Source organism: Drosophila serrata, unplaced genomic scaffold (genome assembly GCF_035046125.1).
Source record: "Drosophila serrata isolate PLE 108 unplaced genomic scaffold, ASM3504612v1 contig_272, whole genome shotgun sequence".
In the NCBI taxonomy this organism is placed as follows: domain Eukaryota; kingdom Metazoa; phylum Arthropoda; class Insecta; order Diptera; family Drosophilidae; genus Drosophila; species Drosophila serrata.
In genome coordinates this window covers 693,787-717,786 of record NW_028257170.1, presented here as the reverse complement: position 1 = coordinate 717,786, position 24,000 = coordinate 693,787, and the positions used below count along the sequence as shown (strand labels likewise).

Genomic DNA, 24,000 nt, shown 5'->3' with positions numbered 1-24,000 from the left:
TTCTATGTTTATAGGAATTTTCTAGGGGGAAGGGACTTATCTTTCTTAACACCAAAATTCCCCTTAATATGAATCATATCTAGGCATCTTCATTTTTATTTAATTAGATGAAATACAAGTCTTTTTCTGGCATCATCCCCAGTGAATCACCAAATCCCAAATTAAAAATGTAAAGTAACTTTTAGATAAGCAAATTTCGTCACTTGATGATAACACAAAACTTTACCTAATCTTCGACATGGAAAACTGAATCATCTGATAGAGATAAAGATAAAGTTGTTACTTGTCAAGCAGTTGCCAAGGGAAATTCCCTGGGGCTCCACCATACCCATAAAAAACAACAACTTCCTTATTAAGCGGACAAATTTGTATCTTTGTCCCACTTTGCGTCCATCTCATATCCTTCCTTCGGGGCTCACGTGTAATCCATACCGAAATGCACTTAAGTCTGTGCACTCCCACATGTATCCTTAAGATACAATGCGAGTGCCCTGAAATTTGAGCAATTTGTTTTCATAAAGGCAGCCATCTCCCCCACTTCCTTCTTATACAATATGATGCCAATGGCCACTAAATAGTATCTGGTATCTTACAGTAGAATAAGTGTATCCTTTGTTGTTGCTTGTTTTCATAGGAATTATGCCAGCCAGGACTCTCTCTCTCTCTCTCTCTGGGTTGAAGCATGTGTGGATTGTGGAATTACCAACTCCTTCTCCTTCTCGTCCTCCAGTCAGCAGGTCCTTGGCAAACCACTTGGCACTCTCTCATTTCAAAATAAAAGAAAATCTTACAAGAAAACTAAATCACCGGCGTTGTGGTTGAGGCGTAAATGCGCTTCAAGTGTCTGTCCAACAGTTTTGTTTGCTAAGCTTTTTAATAACAATTTGCCACAAATGTTAGCAGTATTCATCCACACTTACTTTTTTTTGGTTATATTTTATAAATTTTTATATGTAAACATAATTTCTTTAATTGGATTTTGTCGTTTTGGCGCTGAGAGCAAACATTAAAAGCGCCCGCCGTCTGAGCCGAGTGCCGAGCCGTTGACAATGGCCCAAAACGGGGGGGAGTATTTGGGGGTGGCCAGGCTCAGAGCCAGACAGACAACTACCAACTCCCCCTGCTTCTGGCCATTCAAACAAGACAGTCGGCCAGCTGCTGAAAACCCGTTAAAACTGCCACCAAAATAAAATAATAAGAATGTGTGTGGCTTAAGTGTTTAGTTTGGGTCTACTGAACTTACCAAGGCGCTGCAAAAAAAGATTTGGCAAGACAAACAGATGCCAAAAATACATGAATTTGTGTTGGTTTCTTTATAGAGTTTATTTAATAAAAATTCTTACCTTATTTAATGTAGGGGTGCAGTTTTTCAATGCATTTTCTGTAATAACTTTCTATATAGAAACCCATCTTGTTCTTTTAAAATACTTGAAATAAAAAACCCCCAAAGTAAGTTTAAACCATTTATTGACTTGAGATTATCCCTAAACCCTCTCCAAGTATGAATCTTTTGAGTGAAATTCCTCTTTATCTGACTTTTCTCTGTTTATTTTACTTTTTCTCAGCGCCCCTCATCAAACTGTTGAGCTAATCCCCGGACTCTGTCCGACTTTTATAGTATACTGTTGCTGCCCCCCGAGCTCTGGCTCCCAGCTCTCAAACTCGTCCCGATCCTTTGGTCAAAGACCATGTCAAAGTCACTTCCCATCCGTTTTGGCGGAGTGTATATATCACCGCAGGGTATTCGCTTCAAACAAATGCCAGTGACAGGCGACAGCGCGACACGCTGTCTAACAATTTTAATTTTCAATTTTAAACTACGGCGACGACGACGTCACGCGGCTGGGCTCTTAACCGGGCCCAGAAAAGCACTAAAAGAAAATAAATATATTAATATAAAATATTCAGAGATCAAACTATAAAGTTTGGTATTATAATCTTTTGTAGATCTTCAAGAATTATTCCAAAAAAAACAGATCTTATTGTAGGAACATCTAGTTGTGATAGTTCTAGTTTGATTTCTGCACAAGTTACACATTTTTTCTCCTACTGTATGTAGCTGGTGTGCATTCACAGTTCGTCCAAGTTTTTTTTTTCGCAGTTTTTCCTTTTAGCCATTTTTACCCAGCCACGTAACTGGGTCAGTGGTGTCAATCGCTTTGCTGGTGTTGCTGCCACTGTTGCTCTTACTCTCTGTTTTTATTATTATTTTGTTGTTGTATCTGTTGTTGTCAACTTAATTATGTCGCAATTGCTTTGAAGTCGGGTTCTTGGTTGGTTGTCTTTTTTTGTTGTTGCAAATGTAAAGCAGACATGGCAGTCAGCAGGTGGCAGCAACATGGCCACATTGCTTCGCCATCGTCCAGTTGAAATTACGCTTTATTCAATTTTCATGCCAGCTCTTTGCCGGGAAAGCTCCACAGAGCCTGGGAAAACCGCCCAGAAGTCGCACCACCCCCCAATTCCCTGTTTTCCCCGTTGCTACTTGCCCTTTTTAGTAGTGGATGCAGTGTCGTTGTCACTAGTTTAATTGGATTTGGAGCCGCTGCCTGGGCCAGGCTTTGTCTTTGGCCTTTTCCATTTCCTTGCGACCAAGTCATGGATTTTCCTCATCATCAAAAGAACACTGAACAGAATTATAGGGGAGTTTAAGGTATAAAACATATTATATTTGTTTTAAAAGGTGGTTTTGTTCTTGTGTTAATTTCTTAGTTTATTTGTGGTAATAATTGATTATAAAACACTTAGATAATTCCTAAGAAGTCCACATACTTAGGTTCTATCTTGCTCCTATTTTTGTAATTTAAATATTATATAAATATATTATTTTTAAGCTATTTTTCTCAGTGCTCGCCAACATCGTGATCGCAATTCGTAGCTGTAGCTAAAAAGCTAAAGTCCATTACAAATTGGTTTAGTTATTGGCTTAATTGAATTGTTGCAGATTGGACTTTAAATAAGCGCGAACCCAGTCACTCCTCGCTTCAGTTTTTGGCTTTAGACGGGAGCAAAAAAAAAGAAAAACACCTGCGGCAATCCGTGTATAAATTTCCATCAGGTGCGCGCGTGTAAAAGGTAGCATGCAATTAATTTTTAGCGTGGGTGTGAGACAACTACTCCCGGCTATACATATGTATAGAATATACACTACATATATATAGTAAAAGGTGTCTAATTGGAGCATTTTACAGATGAGCGTGTGAAAAGTGGCAGAAAAGGAGGAAGGTGGGTGGGGAAAAGCGCGGAAAAAGCGGGGCGTGCAAAATCCCATTACAAATGCAAATAGTGCGGAATGATGGGAGATTATCTTATCTTAATTGCTTTTAACATTAACTAAACGGAGGGAGAGCGTTTTAATAAGATGAGCATATGAAAAATGTACAACTTAATTGGACCCTGACAATGTGGCATTTAATAAAATGGGGATTTATTTATGAGGTTAAAATGATTAAGAAAATAATATGGAGGTTGTATATAAGTCTTTCATTATTTTCTATTTAAATAAGCCTTAGACTTAACTTCATCTAAATTCATTCATATCATTTTTATGCTTTTTATATTCCCAAAATTTTACTTTCACTCCATTAGCGGCCTCTTAGCCCAATTGTTGCATCCTTTTAGCCACATCACTCAGCTGCCATTGAGCAGCTAACAAACCTTTCAAATGCCCCAATAACCAATATATTGACAACCCAAAACAAAAATCGGGTAAAAAGTGAATCTAAAAAGAGGCCAAAATGCACAGAGAGAAGAAAAACAAAGCACTGAGAGTGGCACTTCCAAGAATTGTTAAGCTGAAAATCAAATGCTTTGTAATGCTACTGTCGCCGGTCCAACAGGGACTTCCCCCACTTAAGATTCCTTTCCCTTAAATTTTCCCCAAACATTGACGGGACAAGAAATGTCAACACAAAAAAGAAATATACAAAAAATTGTAAACTGAACTCTTTTTTGGGGCAGGGAAAATGTTTTTGTTTTTCTCAGGCGACACTCAAAAAGTAATGCTCTCTTATCAATGGAAATCGATCGGGGGAGGGAGGTCCCCAATGAATGCAGGTGTGTGGAAATAATTAACATGTACTTTCGATTTCGTGAGGCGCAAATGAAAACCGAATCGAAGGCAGCGAAGGCAGCGAAGAAAACTCGACAATCAATAACATTTGTAATGTCAATAATGACAAGGGCTACAAGCCTTTGGGGGAGCCCCCGAAAACAGAGAGAGTGCATTGATGTATTACCCAAGTCCATCAATCCCCTCGGAGCACCTTGCATATCATTTGATAAGAGCTCCACGATAAGAAATAAGAAAGCCTTAGGAGGCAAGAGTTTCCCAATAAAACACCTTGGGAGTTGCCAGCATGACCACGACACGATAATCAATAATAACAAAAAATTTGTTTATTGATCGATTCCGCGCCGAGGGTCTGACGAAACCAATTGGGGTCAGTGGAAGAAGAAGAATCAATGAATCGAGGCTTATGTGAAAATCTGAAGAGAAAATCGGTTGGGCGCCAAATGCGAAATTAAGGTTAATTGATAAGTCTCTTCTCCCCCTACAACGATGAGGAGGGAAAATCGATGTTAAAGGTCTGTGGGTCGATGGGTCTATTAAGAGATCCCACATTGTTGTGGCGGCGGCACCAACACAAGCTGGATGATCTTTGTTTGGTTTATTGCACAAGTTCAGTATGTTAATACAATTAAATACTTTTCCACGTGCGAAACTAGTCGTCGGCAAACCGGTTTCCCCATTACGCGAGTTCAACGACTGGCCAGAAATTGCAGGGGATTTAGTAGAGATTTCATTGAATTAGAATTTGCTTTAACAAAATGACTACAGATTCAGTTTGAAGTATTGGTTATAGATACCGCTTTACTCCCCCATAATTTACATGAACACAGGTCGCAAAGTATCGAACTACATGTTGTTACATGGCTTGATTACTTCCTTAAACTGAAAAGTTACATTGATTTAATCGCAATTCCCGGGCGGCAACAAGTTGTTGGCTGTCAACGCAAGCGATCGATAAATCACAAACGGATAATTAATATAGACGATCGGAGGGCATATTAAAACAGAAATTATCACATTCTACGTTTTAGCGAGAATTAAAACTGGCCAAGAGGATTCAATTAAGGCGGCAAATGAGTCAATAAAAGCGGTTTAATAAGCGTTACAGATTAGTTTTGCTTACTAGGCTTTAAAGGTGGGTTTCATATGCAAATCCAATTGATTAAATTATAGTTGTAGCTGATTATATACGGGTATACTTTGTGAAATTAAATGACATTATAATATTACTTGTTATTTGCTATTTGCTTATTACTTAGAAACACTTTAACTAGCCATTATTTATTATTTTGTTTACATTCACCCAATCTATCATAAGCCTGAATGTATCTCAAAATGGGTCATAAAAGTATCTACATGTTGAATCTATCTAAAAGATCTACAGCTGTTTCTTTGAAGCCTGTTAACTCTGTCGAGAATGTCGAACAAATTTATGCTTGAGTGCTAATAATGTTCAATCAATTGTTGTATAGAAAACCTTTGGAGCGATAAACCAACAAAAAACCAAAGGAAAAACATTGTGATGGGGGGAAAGGTTGGAACCCGAAGACGACGACAATAAAATGGAATAACATCATAAGTACTACATGGGAGGAGCTCATATAGCTCTGTGAGAGTGAAGTGAAGTAAAAGTCTGGCCAAGCGCAACGAACTTGAGGCTAAAACGCGCCCAAGATAATCAGACGGCAAAACCATAAACAAATAAAGTAAAAATCCAAACAAACGACAGCGTCGGAAGGTGGACAACTTTGGAGTGCTTCGTACCCCCAGTGTTTGTATCTTGTATCTACCGATGCAGAGAGATAAATTTCGGGTGTTACTTTTTATAAAGAAAAGTTATTTAGAAATATTTATAGTATAGAAAAGTCAGAAACCTGGCTCTAGTAATATCTTCTATGTTATATTTAAGCTTAAAGTGCCTGATATATTTTTCTCACTGCATTTTGTAGCTGTATCCGTATCTGTAACTGTGATGGCCGTATAAACATTACAACTGCGGTTCATTGACATTGAATGGGTGGGAGTTGGAGTTGGAGTTGGCAGTTGTGTATAAAATAGACTTAGCTGGCTAAACTTGAGCCCGACTTATGCTCCTCTTCCTCCTGGTAAACCCAAACTGCATGCACAACTGCGTTTTTTTTTAATTGTGCCTTGGAATAAAAGGCGCACTCAACTGCTGCACTTGTTGTCTTCAAATGCAGAACATAATGGGCCCCAGCTACTTTTAGCATAGGAATATATGAAAAGGATGGCTGGCATGCTCACGCGTAATTTCTACGAATCCATAAGAGACACACACACACAGAGAGGGACACCGGGACTGAAGACAATGCCTAGGAGCCTAGGAGCAATGGAACCTACTCGGAACCTTGAGGGTTGCATGACCTATATCACAGATTAGGGAACTGCTGGAATCGAGGATGACTTTCCCATGGCAGCGGCACGTCTTGGCTTCGGTCCATGTGACAAATGCCTCGCATCGTTGCCCCCCGACAACTGCGGCAATTACCTGGCCATCCCGTTCCCAGTTCCCGGTTCCCGGTTCTCCTTTTGCCGTCACAGCTCAGTTGGTTGCATTGCGTCTTGCTGAGCTTGGAAACAAAAAAATAAGGCAAAGATATAGATACAGATACAGAAACAGCTACAGATACAGATACAACTACAAAACACACATCCAGAGAATGCGCCCCCCGGCTGGGTGAGAAAAAAGTCAGAGTGGAGGGCAGGACAAGTGCTTCTAGTTGCCCGGCAGGATGTCCTGACTTTATGGCCCCTTGCTCGCCCCTCGGCGGGTGGTTCTTCTGGAACTCCTTCCTCGAGGTCCTGGCATTCTCTTGAATCCTCAGAGCTGTGCAACTGATGCGTTCATCATGTTGCTCCTGATCACTCAATTAGAGCTGTAGCGTAATTATATGGAAATCAGTTCGAATTTAGATGCATGGCAAAAATCGAGGGTTGAATTTACAACTCAATTAGAGTTAAAAAAGGAAGGAAGTGTCATATAGCAAAATGGGGTTTCATTCCCAGACGCTAAGTGAGTCCTGCCGAGATGCTAATTGTTGGTTTGATTGCTCCTGAGAATAGGTTTTCAGTTGGAAATTAAATTTATTGAGAAAAGGGAAGTTATAGATGTCATTTAAAAAGGAATTAGTAATAAAGTTATTTAATTGATGTAGAATAGTAATTAAAAACCCTTTAATCAAAAGCAAATCATATCTGAATATTTTCTTAAAATTAAGTTCAATTCGCACATTTATTAACCTGTTGAAAAATTACACTTAATATCTTTTCAAGTTGAAATAAATGCTTTTTAGGCTTAGATTGATTTCCAACCGTTTCCTTAATCCTTTATACAATTATCAAGGGTATACAAACTTCAACTACCCAAAGTATACCTTTCTTTCTTATATAATATAGTGACGCACACATTGTTTTCTATTATCTCCCGAAATACGCACTTTTATAAACAAAATAAGCAAAAATACGCATCTTTAGAGGTTTTAAAATGAGACTCTTATCAGTACTAGTTTTCAAGGTTTGCATACGTCACAACTAAAGGCTGATAATCCATTAAAGACACTGTTATTCCCACTTAAACGTAAGCATTAAAAAGTAATTACAAGCTGTCTGGAAGTAATTTGAAAAAAATTACCTTTGCAATTTACTCATAAAAAAGTACAGAAAAATAACAACAAACTAGATACGTCACACACAGTGTGTCGACCCAATATTTCCTATATAATTAAAGACAATCCACTTAAATCACAGCCCCATAAAGTTGAGCATAACTCTGGGGCTCGATCGTTGGATTCTTTGGGGCCAACTTCTAGCTAAGGTCAGTCTGCATCCATTAATAATGCACACATGGAAACTTATATCCATAGTAACTAAACCCCAAAAGATACAAAAATGCCCTCAGCTGGGCGGAGAATCAAAAAATACACCGCTCAAGATCAAATTTAAGCCGATTTATTAGTGTCAGAAGCTAGATGGGAGGGAAGGTGAAATACCTAAGCCGAAATCTGAAAAATTAATAAACTATGTAAGAAATCTGTAGCTGCATTATGCAAAGCACCACGATCTCGGGTAGTCAGTGAAAAATTAAGCTGCTTTATCAGCATCAGAGCTTCAGAGCATCACCCGCATTCGGAAAAAAGAGGCCCCAAAAAAGAAGACCAGAAACCAAAACACCACAAACTAAAGACTAAAGACTAAAGACTCCAACTGGCCGTGGACTCATTAATTTAACTTTTGTTCAGAGGCGGGGGGACAGACACACAGTAGTCGGCATTGAAGACACAAAGCCCAGAATGCCTAAATGGCTCATTAGGGTCTTAAATTAAAGCTACTTGGCTACAAGTCGGTCAACTAAGCCGACGTCCAAAAGAAAGGAAAAGAAAGCGGCGCGAAGACAAGACCACAATGTATAAAGAAAGAGTCCCGCAGAACTACCGAACTACCCTGGGATAGTGAGGTAGAAGACATCCAAAGGCGGGCCAAGACCTTAAAGTCTGCTTAATTAAATTGCCATTGTCTCTTCTCACGGTCCCTGACAGTTGATTGCAAAAGAACCGCATACCTGGCATAAGTAGAGGTGGGTTTAGGGATATGTGTGGTATGTGGGTCTGGGTCTGGGTCTAGGGGTTAGCCACCAGTTAACCAGAGAATGCCCCGCCCGAATGAACTGCAAAATATCGTCATCTAGCTAATCTCGTCTCTTGTGAGTTTGCAACCTCTCTGCTGATTCATTTCCTCGACAAGATTAGCCCATCTTGATAAGGATTGCTCACTTACTCCCTACTTCTTCAATGAGCTCATCTCGTATCCGAAGACTATAGACAACCCTTTTATGAAATTGCAACGAGACTCATCTTCTTCTCTTGTTGAAAAGGCAATTTCTTGATCGAATATTTTTCTTCATCTTTGGATGCTGCTGATCTTATCCCCGCTTGTTGTGAGTGCTTGTATTTATGTGATTTTTATCGAAGAGGGATTTGGGATGGGATGGGAGTCTCTTTATGAGTAATTATTAGGGGAGGCCTCTAGAATTTTTAGTTGATTTATTGGGCAGGGAAATGCTTTAAAATTGTATTATTTTACAAGGGATTCTAACAATATGTTGGCAGAGTTATAGAGGCTTAATACGATGTAATTTTGGAGTATTTTTGATAAACGAAAGAGGGGTTTTGTTGAGGCAATTAATATTTATACATAATAAATAAATAAATTGAGCAAGTAGGATACCTAAAGAGAGATTTCTTAAGGCAAATAATATTTATACATAATGAAATATTAAAAGTAAATACTATACACAACAATTACTACATTGTGTGCTTAGTATTTCATATTTCTATTCCTTGTTATTCCCCTGAATCATTTCTAACACGAACAAATCTATAATTTTCTTAAGGCAAATAATATTTATACATAACGAAATATTAAAAGTAAATACTATACACAACAATTACTACATTTTGTGCTTAGTATTTCATATTTCTATTCCTTGGTATTCCCCTAAATCATTTCTAACCCGAACAAATCTATAATTTTTCTCTGGGTATGAATCCGTGTTCTCCTGACAACCTAAAAGGGATAATCCTGTTGGCAACTTCATCTTTGCCTTGAGATTATGTCATACCCAGCTCTGCCCCTCTTTGATCGCAAGGATAATCTTCTCTCTTCCTCTTTATCCTTGTCTCTTCTTGTCTCTTTTTATACAAGAATCCTCCAATTACACACACATCAATCCCATAAATGGTCAACTATTGGAACCTCACTGCCAGTGCCAATCCCCATTTATACAGCGCCATTCCCTTGTCTTGGGATCCTAACCTAAACCCTACCTGTGCCTGCCTATCGCCAAAAAGTGATCAACCCAAAGCCAGGTGATCAGCGCATCGCCCACAAAATTGCTGCCCGAAATAAGATATCTGCACGTAGCTGTAATTTAAAACTTTGCCAGACCAAAAGGGAAAAAAATAACATGAGAAGAAATTGAGGAAGAATAAGAGAGGGGCCTTTGGGCGGGAGCTGGGCAAGAACAACAACAACAGAAACACATTATATCCTACAGCAATAATTTCTCTTCTCCCCCCAAAAAAAAGAACAACAAAGAAAAGTAAGAAGAACCAAGAGTGGTACATACACGGAGAGAAGAGAAAGTGACTTGAAGAAATCAATAAAAAGAATTACTGAAACTTGTAGGAAATAGATATACTACCTCTATTTAGAAGTTATTTTTAATGGAAGATATTTAATTTAAGGAAGGAAGTTGGTATATTCTAGTTATTCACATATATGAAGCCTATAGGCACCTATAGATGCTTCTATAATTTTGTTTATAATTAACTTTAGAATTCAATTTTTAATGAAATTATTTATAAAAACAATGATTTTTTAAGTTTTATGACTGATTTTAGATCCAAAATGATCTAATACCTTATAGTTTCCCTTTTCTGTGAGTGCAAACAACTGAAGATATGTCATTTGCTTGGCTCACAGACCGATCCGTAATCGAAGAAGGAGAGTGAGTGTAGAAGAAGGAGAAGAAGAAGAGTCAGCAGAAGAAAAGGCCGACTGAGAAATGAAGATCGATGCTGCTCCTTCTCCTTCTCCTTTCCTCCTTCTCCCCCCTTACCATTCCCATGTACCTCTCTCGCTTCCTTGGGCAACATGTGCGCCGCTTTGTAACGCCAATTATGGTACCCATAATTCGACGGCATTGTCTGTGCGAGCGCACAAAAGATACGCTCCGGAGAATTACAAGATCGTTTTCATGGCAAGAGAACGTTCTCAGCGATGCGTGGCGGAGCTGTAAAAAGAGCAGGCAGCATGAGTGAGGGAGTGATCTTGGCCAGGTAGCCCAGGTTTCAGCTCTCACTCGCTCTGCCTCTCACTCTCTCTCACTCTCAGACTCTCTTGAGTGGAATGACTCTGAGCTGGCAATGCTGCTCGGATCGTTACCCGGATCAGAAATCAGTATTTCGTGTTCAGTTTGTTTGTGGACTTAGAGCTAGCCGAACGTGTTTCTGCTCTGTAAAGAAAGAAAGAAAGAAACGAGGAAAACGAGATTAAGAACGATCCGCAAGATACAGTGAAAGTGTGCCGACACAGATACGGATACCTGGAGAGATAGCTATCTTACAAGAGCGACATAACATCTATAAAAGCCAACCATGGAGGGCCTGCCGCGCGCACTAAACTACGAACTGTCGCACGATCTGCATTTTGATCATTACGCCGGCGCCGCCGCCCAACAGATCCTCACCAGTGGACGCAGTTCACCCGTTGTAGAGGCCTCATCCACACCCACAATCAGCACGCTAGACGCACTGGCCAATAGTGACTTTCTTAAGCAAATTGGAGCTCAGATTCTAAGCTCCATTCAACTGAAACATCATCTGCCTGCTAGAAACATCTCCAGCTCCAGCTCACGGAACGCGGAAGAGATCATGGATTTTGATCTGGCCAATCGTGTGGTGCTGGACAGCAGTAGTGTGGATCAATTGCAGCAACAGTTGGAGTATGACAAATTCATGAATGAAGTATGGATTGGCATCGTCTTTACCCTCATCCTCATCTCAATGGTTTTCTGCATTTGCTCCTGCTTCCTGTACCATCAGTTCCGAACCTGGAAACGTAATTGTAAGTATTTCGCATTTAAAGAACTTCAAGTGCCAAGTGAGATTGAAATCTTATCGAGTGTTTTGTCCGATTAGCCAAAAATAATATCAACAGCAATACATATAGGCAAAAATTCCACAGTTTTTATTGGTGGAGGTCTCTCATCATAAAACATTTATTGCTGGAAATTAGGTTAGCAGGTATATAGGAAATACTCCATTAGAAGTGGAAATCTTTTTATGCGTCTTATCCAGTACTTAAGTGCTTCTCCGTCATCATTGGCTAGTGACTCACTTCATATCTGGCTACAATCTCATTTATATATCCTCTGTCCGATGTCGTAAAAACTAATGTATATCGTCAGTTCAGAAGTTCAAAAACAAACTCTAAATCTCTGTTTGTAAATTGTGAGTAGCCTTGAAGAAATTAGCACATTGTCAGCAAGCGACAAAAAAATATAAATAAATAAAATGCGAAAAGTGAAATTCAACTACCTTCAATTCGAAAGTGGTGCCAAGGCAATTACGCCAGAGAAAATATTTCAGCGAGTTAATGACAGTGAAAAGTAAGGGAAACAATATTTGCAACTAGGTCGAGGTCTCAGCATTAATCTCCAAGCACTTCCCTCTCCATCTTCACTCCAAATGTAACTTGTAACTAATCAACAATTATTATTCTTTGTTCTTTGAAAGATCGCAACAATGCAAATGGCTCGACGCAGTGCACCATAGTGGATATTGAGGCATTGAAGCTGCATCCGGAGGCCGAGGATCCGGTGCCGGAGTACACTCTAGTATCGGGATTACCCAGCTACGAAGCAGCCCTCGAATTGCTGCAAAAGTCACCGCAGTCATCGTGCCTGATTGTCTATCCAAGTGTGTTCAATGTGTTCAATAAGCAGGAAAGGAGCAGCAGCAATAACATCCAAGAGTTGCCTGCTCAGTCTCCTCCAACCGTTGAGAGCTTGGTTAGCCAGCAAACACCTTCCCCACAGTTGTGTGAGGTCACAATGCCGCTGCTGCCAGCCACTCCAGCAACTGCAACATCAGCAACATTAGCAACAGCAACAGCAACAGCAACAGCAACAGCAGCAGCAACAGTCGCAGCAACATCGCCCACGTGCGAGACTAAACCCAACTTTGTGTTGATGCCAATTGTGCCCAGTTATGCGGAGGTATTTGGCAGCTCCTACAAAACAGTTGATGAGAAAAAGAAAGCCAAGGCGAAAGATGGCCAAGTGAAAGACGATGTCAAACGGTGAAGCCCACCCACCATCTAATGGATACACGAGCCCAACTGTGATATTTTCGTTTATTCATGCTGGCAAGATACATGCATTAAACTAAGCGCTGTGATTATCAAAAGACGTTACTAATAATCGACAAACAAATTGTACTTAATGGTAACACTGATTTCCATATTGTCATTAGAGTTAAGTAGGCCACACATAAATTATATATGAATTTAAACAAAACTAAAATGAGTCTTTAACTATCGCTGCGATTCGCTCCATCTGTCGCACTTGCATTGATTATTATTTTGCCATCAATCAGTTGGCATTCAAATTGATTCATTGATGCTGCAGCAAGTGATTTGATTGACGCCACGAACAGATGGCATACAAATCCTTTTGCCACGGGACTTGCCCCACGTTTCTTGTTGAGCTTTACAAATAGCTCCCACTCCCTCCCTTTGGCACAAACAATCCAAAGGATTGAGATAGTTGCCCGGGATAGATACAGATAGATGGACAGATAGAGACAGTTCGATTTGACATTGAGCTGGGGACGTGATAGCTTATTCTATTGCCATCGAGCAACATTTGTGCAATTGTAATTTCGCCAAGATAGGTATGCAAATCGTTTCGCTTCTCGGATTAGTATTGAAACTTGGTACTGGAAGACAATAGACATAATAAATGATCTTGAACCCGGTCTTCCTAGCATCGCTGGACGTGACTCTACTCCCGTGCCGGAAAACGTGTATCGTCTACGGATTGTGGTAGGTCTCGACATCTGAGAGTTTTTCCAACTTTTCGCCGCTTTTCCCCACGTGCAAAACTTTATATATTTTTTATTTTTTTTTTGCATTCCATCTCAGCTAAGATAGCAAACTGATTAATCTGAACAAACGACTGCCAGTAAGTTACTATCTACGCTATCGACATCAGAAATGCAATGCAATGAATTCTATGGAAATTTATATATGGCATTGCAATGGATTTGTCGCTCTTTTGCCGCCATGTGACTGTTTGTTGTTGTTGTTTTTTTATTTTTTTTATCACAATAATAATGTATTATCAAAGGGGCCGGGCTATATTTATAGATACTGCCGGTTGCAATGGCCGTTTCCGTACTTCGTTATTATTATTATTATTATTACCATTTGAATGGGTAAACAAATCACCGACAACTAACTAGAAATCCACATGGGAGAGTGCGAATAAATTGCATTTATGCGACCGCAATAAATGTTATTTATCTTACGACCAGCGATCGCTGGTGATCCGTGATCCGTGACTGGAAGAGAGTGTGAAATGGGTGCAGAATTGCATATGACAGTAGTCACGGTTACGGGGAATAACCTCTTGGCTAAAAGCATTTGCATATCGGTGGGAATAGTGAACTTCACTCAGGTGGCAGGAGTGAGGGGAGGCTTATGCAAAACAATAATTATTAATTGCAATTGCTTGGGTGATTTACAATCGCTTTTAGTTTATTTGACAGTTTATGACATATTCACCCGATGCGACGCCTAACTAACTTAGCCTCATGTCTGGAATCTATAAATATTTAAACAAAAGCCTCGTGCTCTCTCTCAGTCGCTTTCCCAAGCGTCCGAATGATCTATGGATTTTATCCTCTTGGCCAAAACACAACACGCCCACCAATTTGTCGGTTTGCCAGTTTGCCAGTTTGCTTGTTACCCGCAATGTGTGCAAATTGTTTCATTAGCCGATTCTGGACGAACGGCTAAAACAATGCCAAAAAAAATTCCAACCTGAAACGCGTGGTCACTCGCTTAGGTAATCCCCTCACGTTCCATTTTCATATCGAAAGCACGGCCAGAAAAGAAAACTAAAAGTGGCCAAAAAGAAACGTTCCATATTACGTTTTAAATTAAAACTTAGACTACGGCTTGAAAAAGGCAAACTAAATTACAGAGCTCTACAAAGTATTGCGTTATTTGTTTAAAAACAAAGTGCAATAAAATGAATAACATATTGCTTGAATATTTAATCCTGTTAATAAGCTCTTTAAAATTTCATTAATTCATTTATTTCAAACCCCTAATCAACAATATATTTTTTTAAATATTAATAAATTCATAATAAATCAAGATAATGTGAAGTTTACTAGCTTCAACAACATAATAAACAAAGTCAATAAATAATTTCTAGGCCATAAAAAACGTAATTGCCAGTGACAGGTTTAATAGTAAAGTTTTATGGAAATATATATATATTGATTAAACATATTTAACAAATAAATAAGTGTATTAATAAAATACTTTGAAAGACAACTAATACGATTAAAATTCCTTAATAAATATTCTGCTTCTACAACTTAATTTTTACTTAATTCATTTCAATATTCATAGCACCAGACTAAATTATTTATGATCTATATTAAAACATATAGAAATTCAGTTTTTTTCTAACTCGTAGTGATACGTATAAATAAATAATTTATGGTCTATTTAAAAGCAAATTGAAATGCAGTTTTTCTCTTACTTAGAATTCCCCCGAGAACACTTTATGCGTATTACGGAGGCGCCTTAAAAGTGCCATATAATTTCATTGCCATTATGCCATTATTTCAAACAAATAATAGTTCCAGTGCACACCTGTAATTGCTGCTAATGAGTTTTTAGTATTGGCTTTTATGTTACGCATGCTAATTACCAGATGTAATGGGTTAAAGCCCCGATTGATTATGAAAGAAAATTGCCAATGATTCCCCTTTTTGTTTATGCTTTCACCTTGGCAGGTCCAAAGCATGTACATTTTTGTTTACTTTTATTTATATTTTTATATGCATTTTTATTTGTATTTTTATTTGCATTTTTATTTCCATTACCATTTGCATTGCCCGCTTTAACAGTCACGAAAACATGTGTATATCGCCACACACCGGTCACATCACATCAAAATATTATACAACATAAACAACATAATTAGCTCGAACTCCGTCGACTTCTTCGAGAAAGCGCAACCAAAAGGGCAATTTATTAAAAGCCCATCCATTGGATTCGGATGCAGATGCAGATGCAAATGCTGTAGATACATCTGCATATCCATTTGGTGAAAGTTGCAGGTTGCCGGGGCAGAAGGCCTAACCCCGAGCTAATGAAGCGGACAATTTATTAATAAAATGCACATTAGCCCACGTTTTACTCGCTCGCTGACTTGGCTGAATGAATTTTCAATTAAGCGCCAAAAAAAAAGCAGAAAAAAAGCCCCAAAAAATCGTGGCTCAAACTGGAGGCTGCTGTTGTATCTGGAAGATACTCGGATATACTCAGACGAAACGCCGCCGATGTTTGAAAGCGAAACCGGTTGGCCAACAGGCCGCCGGCTCTAAAAGCAGCGTCATACGCAACATTTGACCCACTTTTTTTGTTGTGCAGGCGGCTTAAACCCAATACCAAAAAAACAAAAGGCTAAATTAAAAATTGGCAAGCCCCGAACGGTTCGAAAACGGTCACCAAAATGTGAACAATTTTGTCTGTTCCTATAAATATTTTTTATGGGGTCAACACGTTTGGTCAAACCAGGCGCGTTGTAAAAACTACATATATTACACAAACAAGCCATAATATTTAAATTGGTTTTTAGCCTCGAGAAAACAAAAATAAACATAAAAAATACTACAACAATTGTGCAAACAGCCCCGAGTCAATATTTAAATTTTCAGTTAAACCCCAATGACCTAAAATTTATTGAAAATGAAACTTATTTAAATATTAAGAGCTACTTTCAAGGTGGATTACCAGGGATTATAGCTTTGTTGAGTGTTTACCTTTGCTCTGCCCGAGATTCTTATTAAAAGTCACACACTACCTGAAATCTATTTACCTGCCGTGTCAGTTTCTGAGCTTTTTATTTACTTATTTATTATTATTTTTCGTTAAATGTCATGCGTTAAATTCCCTTTTAGACTTCGCGCAAACATCAACGCTAAACTGATGCTGTGCGTTATTTACCCGGCTTTTATTTTAACTCAAAGGTGAATGAAAGGTTTGAAAACAGCACTGAGAATAAATAAAAAATGCACACACAACTTGGCAATAAATAAAAAGGCAGCAAAAAGCAGCAGCAGCCTCTGCCAAGGCGAGGATTTTGCAATTTGATGTGTTTGCTATTGTAAATGGCAAGCGAGAATGCGGCGCTTGTGAAAATATTTGCTCATGAAGTGTTTTCCATATATGTAGATATATATATATATATATGTATATATAGTGAAGTGTAGTAAAAGCTCTTGCGACAAATTAAAAGCTTTTTATAGATAAATTATCTATGTCGGAGCTCTGGGCGCCTGGTATGCAGCAAACCATGAAAAGATATAAATTGGGAGGCTGCCACACATTACCCACCTTTCAAGGCAAAAAAAAAAATATTTATATCTACAAAATACAAATTCAATTTCCCGTTCAAGAAAATTGTTAGAATTTTGTGATTGGAATTCAATAAAGAATAACAATAAATTGATTGTGGCTTGGGCTTGGCTTCGAGAGCCGCATGAAAAGGCAATTTAAGATTAGGTCAAGCATGGAATGCGAATTAGTAACTGACAGAACCTATTCTCCTGAGGTTAAATCGGAAAATTCAGCAAAAAAGAAATATATAAAAATATCTCAAGTGGGAGCTTTATGCTAAAATCCAAGCCAAGTATTTACCTCGAAACAAAAGCAAAAGCAAAACGAAATCAAAATTAAATTCTATCTTCATAAAAAAAATATATATGTAAACAAAAGTTGAAGGAGCTCTATTCTGAGAAGCCGAAGGAAAACAAATAAAAATGCAAATAAAAGTTGTATGATTCAAAGTTATGGGCATGCTGCAAGATAGTCTGGAACCCGGCTCATAAAACCCCCAGCGGGGAAAACTACGACCAAAAGAACGAGTTAACTGCGATGAGCTAACTGTTACTATCTTGGACAGGAACATCAAAGTGCAGCAGTTGGGGGATTGGATTGGATTTGGGACTGGGACTGGGTTCGGGATTTTGGGATTGAAGGTGTGCAGAGAGAGAAATGTATTATGAAATAAATATAAGAAAAATCAATCAGGCATTATGAATATTATTTAAAACTGATAGAACTCAATATTAAATGCTCACAAAGTAAAGAAAGTCAGGGAAGATATTAAAAACTTATTATTAAACTTAGAATAGGTGTTCTTGTACTTCTAGAACTTATTTTCAAATGCTCACAAGTTAAAGAAAACAAGACAAGAGGTTTATAAACCCTAGTATGATTTTTCCCAGTGTGTTTATTTAACTGAAACTCGGATTGGGAGCTCGAGCAGCAGCCAGGCACAGCGGTTACAGAGATGCAGATGGAGATGCAGACGCAGATACAGATACAGATACAGATACAGATACATCCAGAGATGCGGATACATATAAAAGTGGGTTGCTGCAGGTTTGTTTTTCCTGATAAGCTCGCGCCACGAGATTAGCCTGTTTTTTCCCCACCAAACACAATTTGTTTTTCTTTTTTGTCTGTTCTGCGTATTTGGCTGCGGTTTAATTTTATGGGCCAAAGGTTTTTATTTTGTAACTTAATGTTTGTTTGGCCTATCAGAGATTTCGAAGCAGCAGCAGGTTGTTGTAACCATTTCTCTTAAACAGAAATGCAGTAAAACCGAGGGAGAGACATTTACATTTTATAACCCTCTCTTTTAGGGATTACAGTTTAATTTAATTGTGGCTATTTAGTAGAAAGGGTATAAACGTTTGCCAAATGATTTGTTTGTTTAAATTATTAGCCTTAGCTAATCACCGCTGTGTCATTACTCAATGGCAATTAGAGAGAGATAATCTTATCAAAACTATGCTTTTGGCAGCTAACCAATCGTGTAATTACACTTAATTTGCAAATATATTTTAATTAACTAATCAAAGCAAACCATTCACCAATTTAGCTTTGTTTTGCTGCAAAATTAAGCCAACGACCGCTGAATCAAGATTATTTTTTTTGAGCACAAGAAAAAAAAAAAATTAATTAAACTAACTTTGTCACGCCGGAGTTTGTATACCCTTTCGATCACTAGAAACTAAAAGAAAATTAATTATATGTATTTATGTTAAAAAATAATAATGTATAGCCTGGTTTCCTATATTTTTAACGATCGTTTATATGGGAGCTATATGATATAGTACTCCGATTTTCATAAAATTTTACACAAAAGTTTTGGTTAATATAAAATGGCTTCATATCATTTGGTTATATATAATTTGGCTATAATTAAGAGGCTATATATATTTTGTGAAAATCTGTTGAAAACTGGAAACGTTATAATTTTATTTTTTACATTTTCCGAATGTTCCTATGACAGCTATATATATATATATATGTATACATATAGTCCACCGATTTGGCATGCTTCGATTTATATACTAATAAAATGATATAGAAGAATAACTGCATAGTTTTAATCAAATAGCATCCTCTTAAATTTGTTCCAAAACACATCCGCACATCTGTGCATATGATTCCCAACTCGTTCTAACATCCCCGGAACGAAGTGACTGCTGCCGGCCACGTCTCAGAAATGTGTTGTGTTACAAAAGTTACAAGTCATTGTTTATTAGTGTTCAAAGTGAGTAACTGATCATACATACTTACTGGTGATAGATACTTACTGATCATAGTTACTTAATGTTCATAGATACGTACTGTTCAGAGTTACTTAATGCTTATTGATATTAACTGATCAGAGTTACTTACTGATCAGAATTAATTTAAATATCAGCTCGCTGCTTCTCTCTGCCTCTCCCCCTCTCTCGCTAAGTAAGTGGCTCTACGTTAATCTCTAGAGGCAACTCCTCTCCCGCCCACTCACACTCACTTTCTCTGCTCCTCTCTTTCCTCGGGGACTATAAATAGAGGCGCTAAGGGCCCGCGCGCCTCAGTCTGTCCTAGGGGTACCTAGTGTTAACATCTCAATTGATAGTGATGGTGATTACCTTTCGATCCCAAAAATATGACGTGGCCAATGCAATACATCTGGATGACCTGGAAGAAGCTCACTTGGATAAAGTCTCCCAATCTTGGTCACTACACTGGAAGGAAGTAAACAATGACGTGTCCTTCCCTGCGGCAAGACTTAACCATGACATTTATATTATGTATGAAGAAGCTATTGGTGGTATCAGACCTAGGTATAGACTTTATATTCCAATTTATTTCCTTATTTCTATGGTCACCTGTACATACTTAGATACTTACTCTTATATTTAGATACTTACTGATATAGTTCCTTACTGGCTATAGATACTTACTGATCAGAGTTACTTACTGCTCATAGTTACTTACTGATTATAGTCACTTAATGTTCATTGATACTTTCTGTTCAGAGTTACTTACTGCTCTTAGTTACTTACCTCTCATAGTTAATTACTGATCATAGTTCCTTAAATCGTCCGATTGTTCCTATGTCAGGTATATATATGTATTTATATAGTCCACCGATTTGGCATTCGCCGATTTATATACTGATTAAATGATATAGAAGAATAACTGCATAGTTTTATTCAAGTAGTTTCCTCTTAAATTTGTTCCAAAACACATCTCGCACATCGGTGCATATGATTCCTAACTCGTTCTGACATCCCCGGACTGCTGCCGACCAAGTCTCAGAAATGTGTTGTGTTACAAAAGTTGCAAGTTGCATTGTTTATTAGTGTTCAAAGTTAGTAACAGATCATACATACATATATACTTACTGTTCATAGATGCTTACTGATCATAGTTAATTACTTATTATAGTTACTTAATGTTCATTGGTACTTACTGATCATAGTTACCTACTGTTCATAGATACTTAATGATCGTAGTTAATTACTGATCATAGTTGATCATAGTCATAGTCATAGTCATATTCTTGTTGATGCTGATCAAGAATATATATGCTTTATATGGTCGGAAATTACTTCTTCACTGCGTTGCAAACTTCTTATTGAAATTATAATACTCTGCAAGGGTATAAAAATAAGAACCGAATTAATGTTTAATTATAGGAACAGTCTAGAGTTGAGATTTTTTGCTTCCTCTCTAATCCCATTGAAAAATCGCTTAACCATAAACAAAAAAGACTTCCGCGTGCCAAGCTTGAGTTCACATCGAACCTCAGAGGAAGTAGTGGGTTAATCTAAGGCACTGCCTGATAATATGTCTTATCTAAAATTGAATATTCTCCTTTGTTTTTTTTGGCCTGAAATTCAATTTTAGTTTAGTTGAGAGCCATGACTTCACATAGACGTGTCTATTATGGGCTGTTCTTGGTCTTGATATTGTTTTTGGTGATCACATTGTATTTCAACATAAGCGCCATTGAAAGGAATCCCAAGGAATTGGTTAGAAAGTCAGATGTGGATCCCTTGTATCATGACATCAGGATACTTTGCATGATACCCTATGATTATTTCAATCCCAAAACAGCCAAGTATGTGAAACGCACTTGGGGAAAACACTGCAATGTGCTGCTATTTGTGAGTGGTGACATTGACAGTGAACTGGAACCCTATGTGGCTGAGGTAAATGCCACGGAGACCTGGACTTTGGTCCATGAGGGCCTAATGCATGCCTTTCTATTTTATGGCGACAAAGTGGATTGGTTTCTTCGCGTGGAGCCCTCAAGGTGAGATTTTTGGGGATCGTTTTTCCCATCCTTAGCCCAGATCATAACTTCATTTGAATTGCTCAACGCAAGTCGTAAATTTGACGATGAGTTCTTTGTCATGTCGGCTTTATCGCCTTCATATTGTTATGGTATTTTAAGCATTCGATTGTTGCTTTTACACGGAGAGAAAATTGAAGGGGGAAGAGGTTGTTAAAAAAATAATTTCATTGAGAAGTTGTCTATTGAATAATTTCATAATGGTTTGATGATGTCTTTAGGTATTTTTTACAAAGCTGTGTGGAATAGCATAATGTAAATATAGCATAGCAAATCAGACACTTGTTTTTTACTTATCAGGTAATATTTGCTCAAAATTTTATTTTTAATAATATTATTTCAATATTATTAATACTATTCCAAGCCCTCAGGGAACTAGGGCTTATTTTTAGGGCTTACTTAAATATTTCTTTTTTTTTCTAGGAAGCCAATGATAATTTTCATATTTAATATCTTTTCTGTTTATTTTGATTCAATTTCAATCATATGATTTTCCCTCAGTGCACTATTACTTACTCGTGTTGTTTTTTTTTATGAGCACCGAGTTCGGTGGCCGCCTCACTCAACATATTTTGACTTCTTTCATTGATAAAGTTATCAGTCAGCCTTCGGCTGTATTTTGTTTGTGCTCTCGAGTTGGGTTTTCTTTTTCTTATTTTTTTTTTTTGGGCTTGGTCTGGGGATCTGAGTTTGTTTCTTGTCAGATGTGTCCCGGTTCCCGGTTCCCCCATCCCTTTTCCCAGTCGGTTCCGTTCTATTGTGGTTCGATTTTTCCGGGGCTTCCCTTTGTGGTTTTTTTTTCTTTGGCCCACGGAGAGAGTTTCCTTTATCGCAGGGCAGGAAAAATGCGGCAAGGAAGTGCGAGTATCTTGTATAGGCGGCTGCAGTTTATCTGTCTTTTGTAGGGGCAACACAATGGATAGTATATGTATATATTCCCTCTGTGTATATATAAGTCGCTTGATTGCTCTCCGGGGAGGTTCTTCATCATAATTGGTACAAATTTTAGGTTGGACAAGAGAAAGGGAAAATTTTCCCATGGTTTTCCGATCATTCCATTAGCATAGTTTGTATTAGATTATGTTGATAACCTGACAAATGAATGTTTGAGAAGAAACCCTAACCCAATGGATTACCGATTAATTTCCATAGGTTTTCAAATATATATTGTAAATATAAATATATAACCAATCACATATAGAGACATTTATAGACAGGCATCAATCGTAGGAGGCGGGTATCAAAAGTGGGTCAATCAGTTACACTCTGACAATCATCGATTTTGCTCATATAATCGCTTATCAATTTGTTTTGATTTTTTCGCACACTTTTAAAAAGTGCAATTCAATTAAATAAATCGGAGTACTTCTATATAGCTTTTTTATGGCTATATAAATGCCGGAATTTCCTCTTATTGATTAATATAGAGTGTTCACTATCGGGAAAAAGTGCGTGTCTTGGGGTCAATTAAGTGTGCCGGATGGCTGTCAATGGAAATAGTTTTCCCTAATTTATGCTGTCACACATAATTTGGATTTATTGAGTGCGTTGTCAACACCAGCCATTGAATATTACAAAATCGATTGAGAATATTTATTCTCTGCTTAATCGTCGTTGAAATGACTTTGATAACTTGACTTGCCGATAATTAAAAACTTTATGTCTCTCGTAATTATCACTAAAGTTTCACATTTTATGGGACAACTCAAGGAGGATTTTTTTTTTTATTAAATATGAGACTTTTGCCTCTTTTAAATATATAAGTACCATGTAGCACCTTAAAGCAATTACCTGATATCAACTCGAAAATGTTTATGTTCTTCCACACATTTTGCTTTGTTTTGTTTTATTTTTTTCTTCGATTTTAGCCAACTCTGTTTGCCTCACTCATTTGCGGCTTGAACTTGGACTTTTGTTTACTTGGCGTGTCCACGATTCATTCAAAAACGGATCTTGCCATCTTGTTGACATGGTTTTTTGTGTTGTTTTCTAAATGGCAATTGTTTGCTTTTCGCTTCACGCTTAGTTAGATATATTTTTTTCCTTTAGAGCCAGACCCACACCATCGAATTTGGCCATATAACATTTGTACATATTTGCATTGGGCGTTTGTATGCACAGCGGATCAGTGATGGTTTTTTATTGATATGCACGATTTTGTGACGTGAATGAAGAATGAGAATTATTAAGCAAAAAAACAAAAAACACAAAGAGGAAAATTTCGCTTGTTATTGAAGTACTTTCCCACCTACAGCTTTGTGGTTCTAGAGAATCTTCGGTATATGATAGATCAAAGGAAATATATGCCTAGTCAAGCGATCTATTTTGGCTACGAACTTGAGAATATTTATACGCATGAGGTGAGTTTAATAAGTGAGTTTAATTATTAAGTTTAATAAAT

General features: G+C 37.8%; 2 protein-coding genes across 6 annotated transcripts in view; both read left to right on the top strand.

Moving 5' to 3' along the window:
- The window catches only part of LOC110179972 (glycoprotein-N-acetylgalactosamine 3-beta-galactosyltransferase 1), a 34,319-nt gene that overhangs the window by 9,813 nt on the left and 506 nt on the right, over positions 1 to 24,000 (top strand). For 2 of the 5 annotated variants that reach the window (XM_020947553.2, XM_086833848.1), the window contains exons 1-2: positions 21,126 to 21,560; positions 23,854 to 23,959. In XM_020947553.2, coding sequence (XP_020803212.2) covers positions 21,166 to 21,560; positions 23,854 to 23,959 — 501 coding nt within the window. In that variant the 5' untranslated portion in view covers positions 21,126 to 21,165. Of the gene's footprint in view, positions 1 to 2,051; positions 3,076 to 21,125; positions 21,561 to 23,648; positions 23,960 to 24,000 lie in introns of those variants that run through there. The other 3 variants (XM_086833850.1, XM_086833849.1, XM_086833851.1) reach the window with 3 other exon arrangements.
- On the top strand, positions 8,125 to 13,169 carry comm2 (protein commissureless 2). The gene is made up of 2 exons (XM_020947552.2): positions 8,125 to 11,716; positions 12,388 to 13,169. The coding sequence occupies exons 1-2, from the start codon at positions 11,248 to 11,250 to the stop codon at positions 12,954 to 12,956; spliced, it is 1,038 nt and encodes a 345-aa protein (XP_020803211.2). The 5' UTR covers positions 8,125 to 11,247; the 3' UTR covers positions 12,957 to 13,169.

What these genes read in the sequence shown, in the direction of transcription:
- comm2 (XM_020947552.2), top strand. Translation starts at nt 11,248, where the DNA reads ATGGAGGGCCTGCCGCGCGCACTAAACTACGAACTGTCGCACGATCTG. An exon ending in CCGAACCTGGAAACGTAATT is followed by an intron (nt 11,717 to 12,387) that starts GTAAGTATTTCG and finishes GTTCTTTGAAAG; the next exon opens with ATCGCAACAATGCAAATGGC.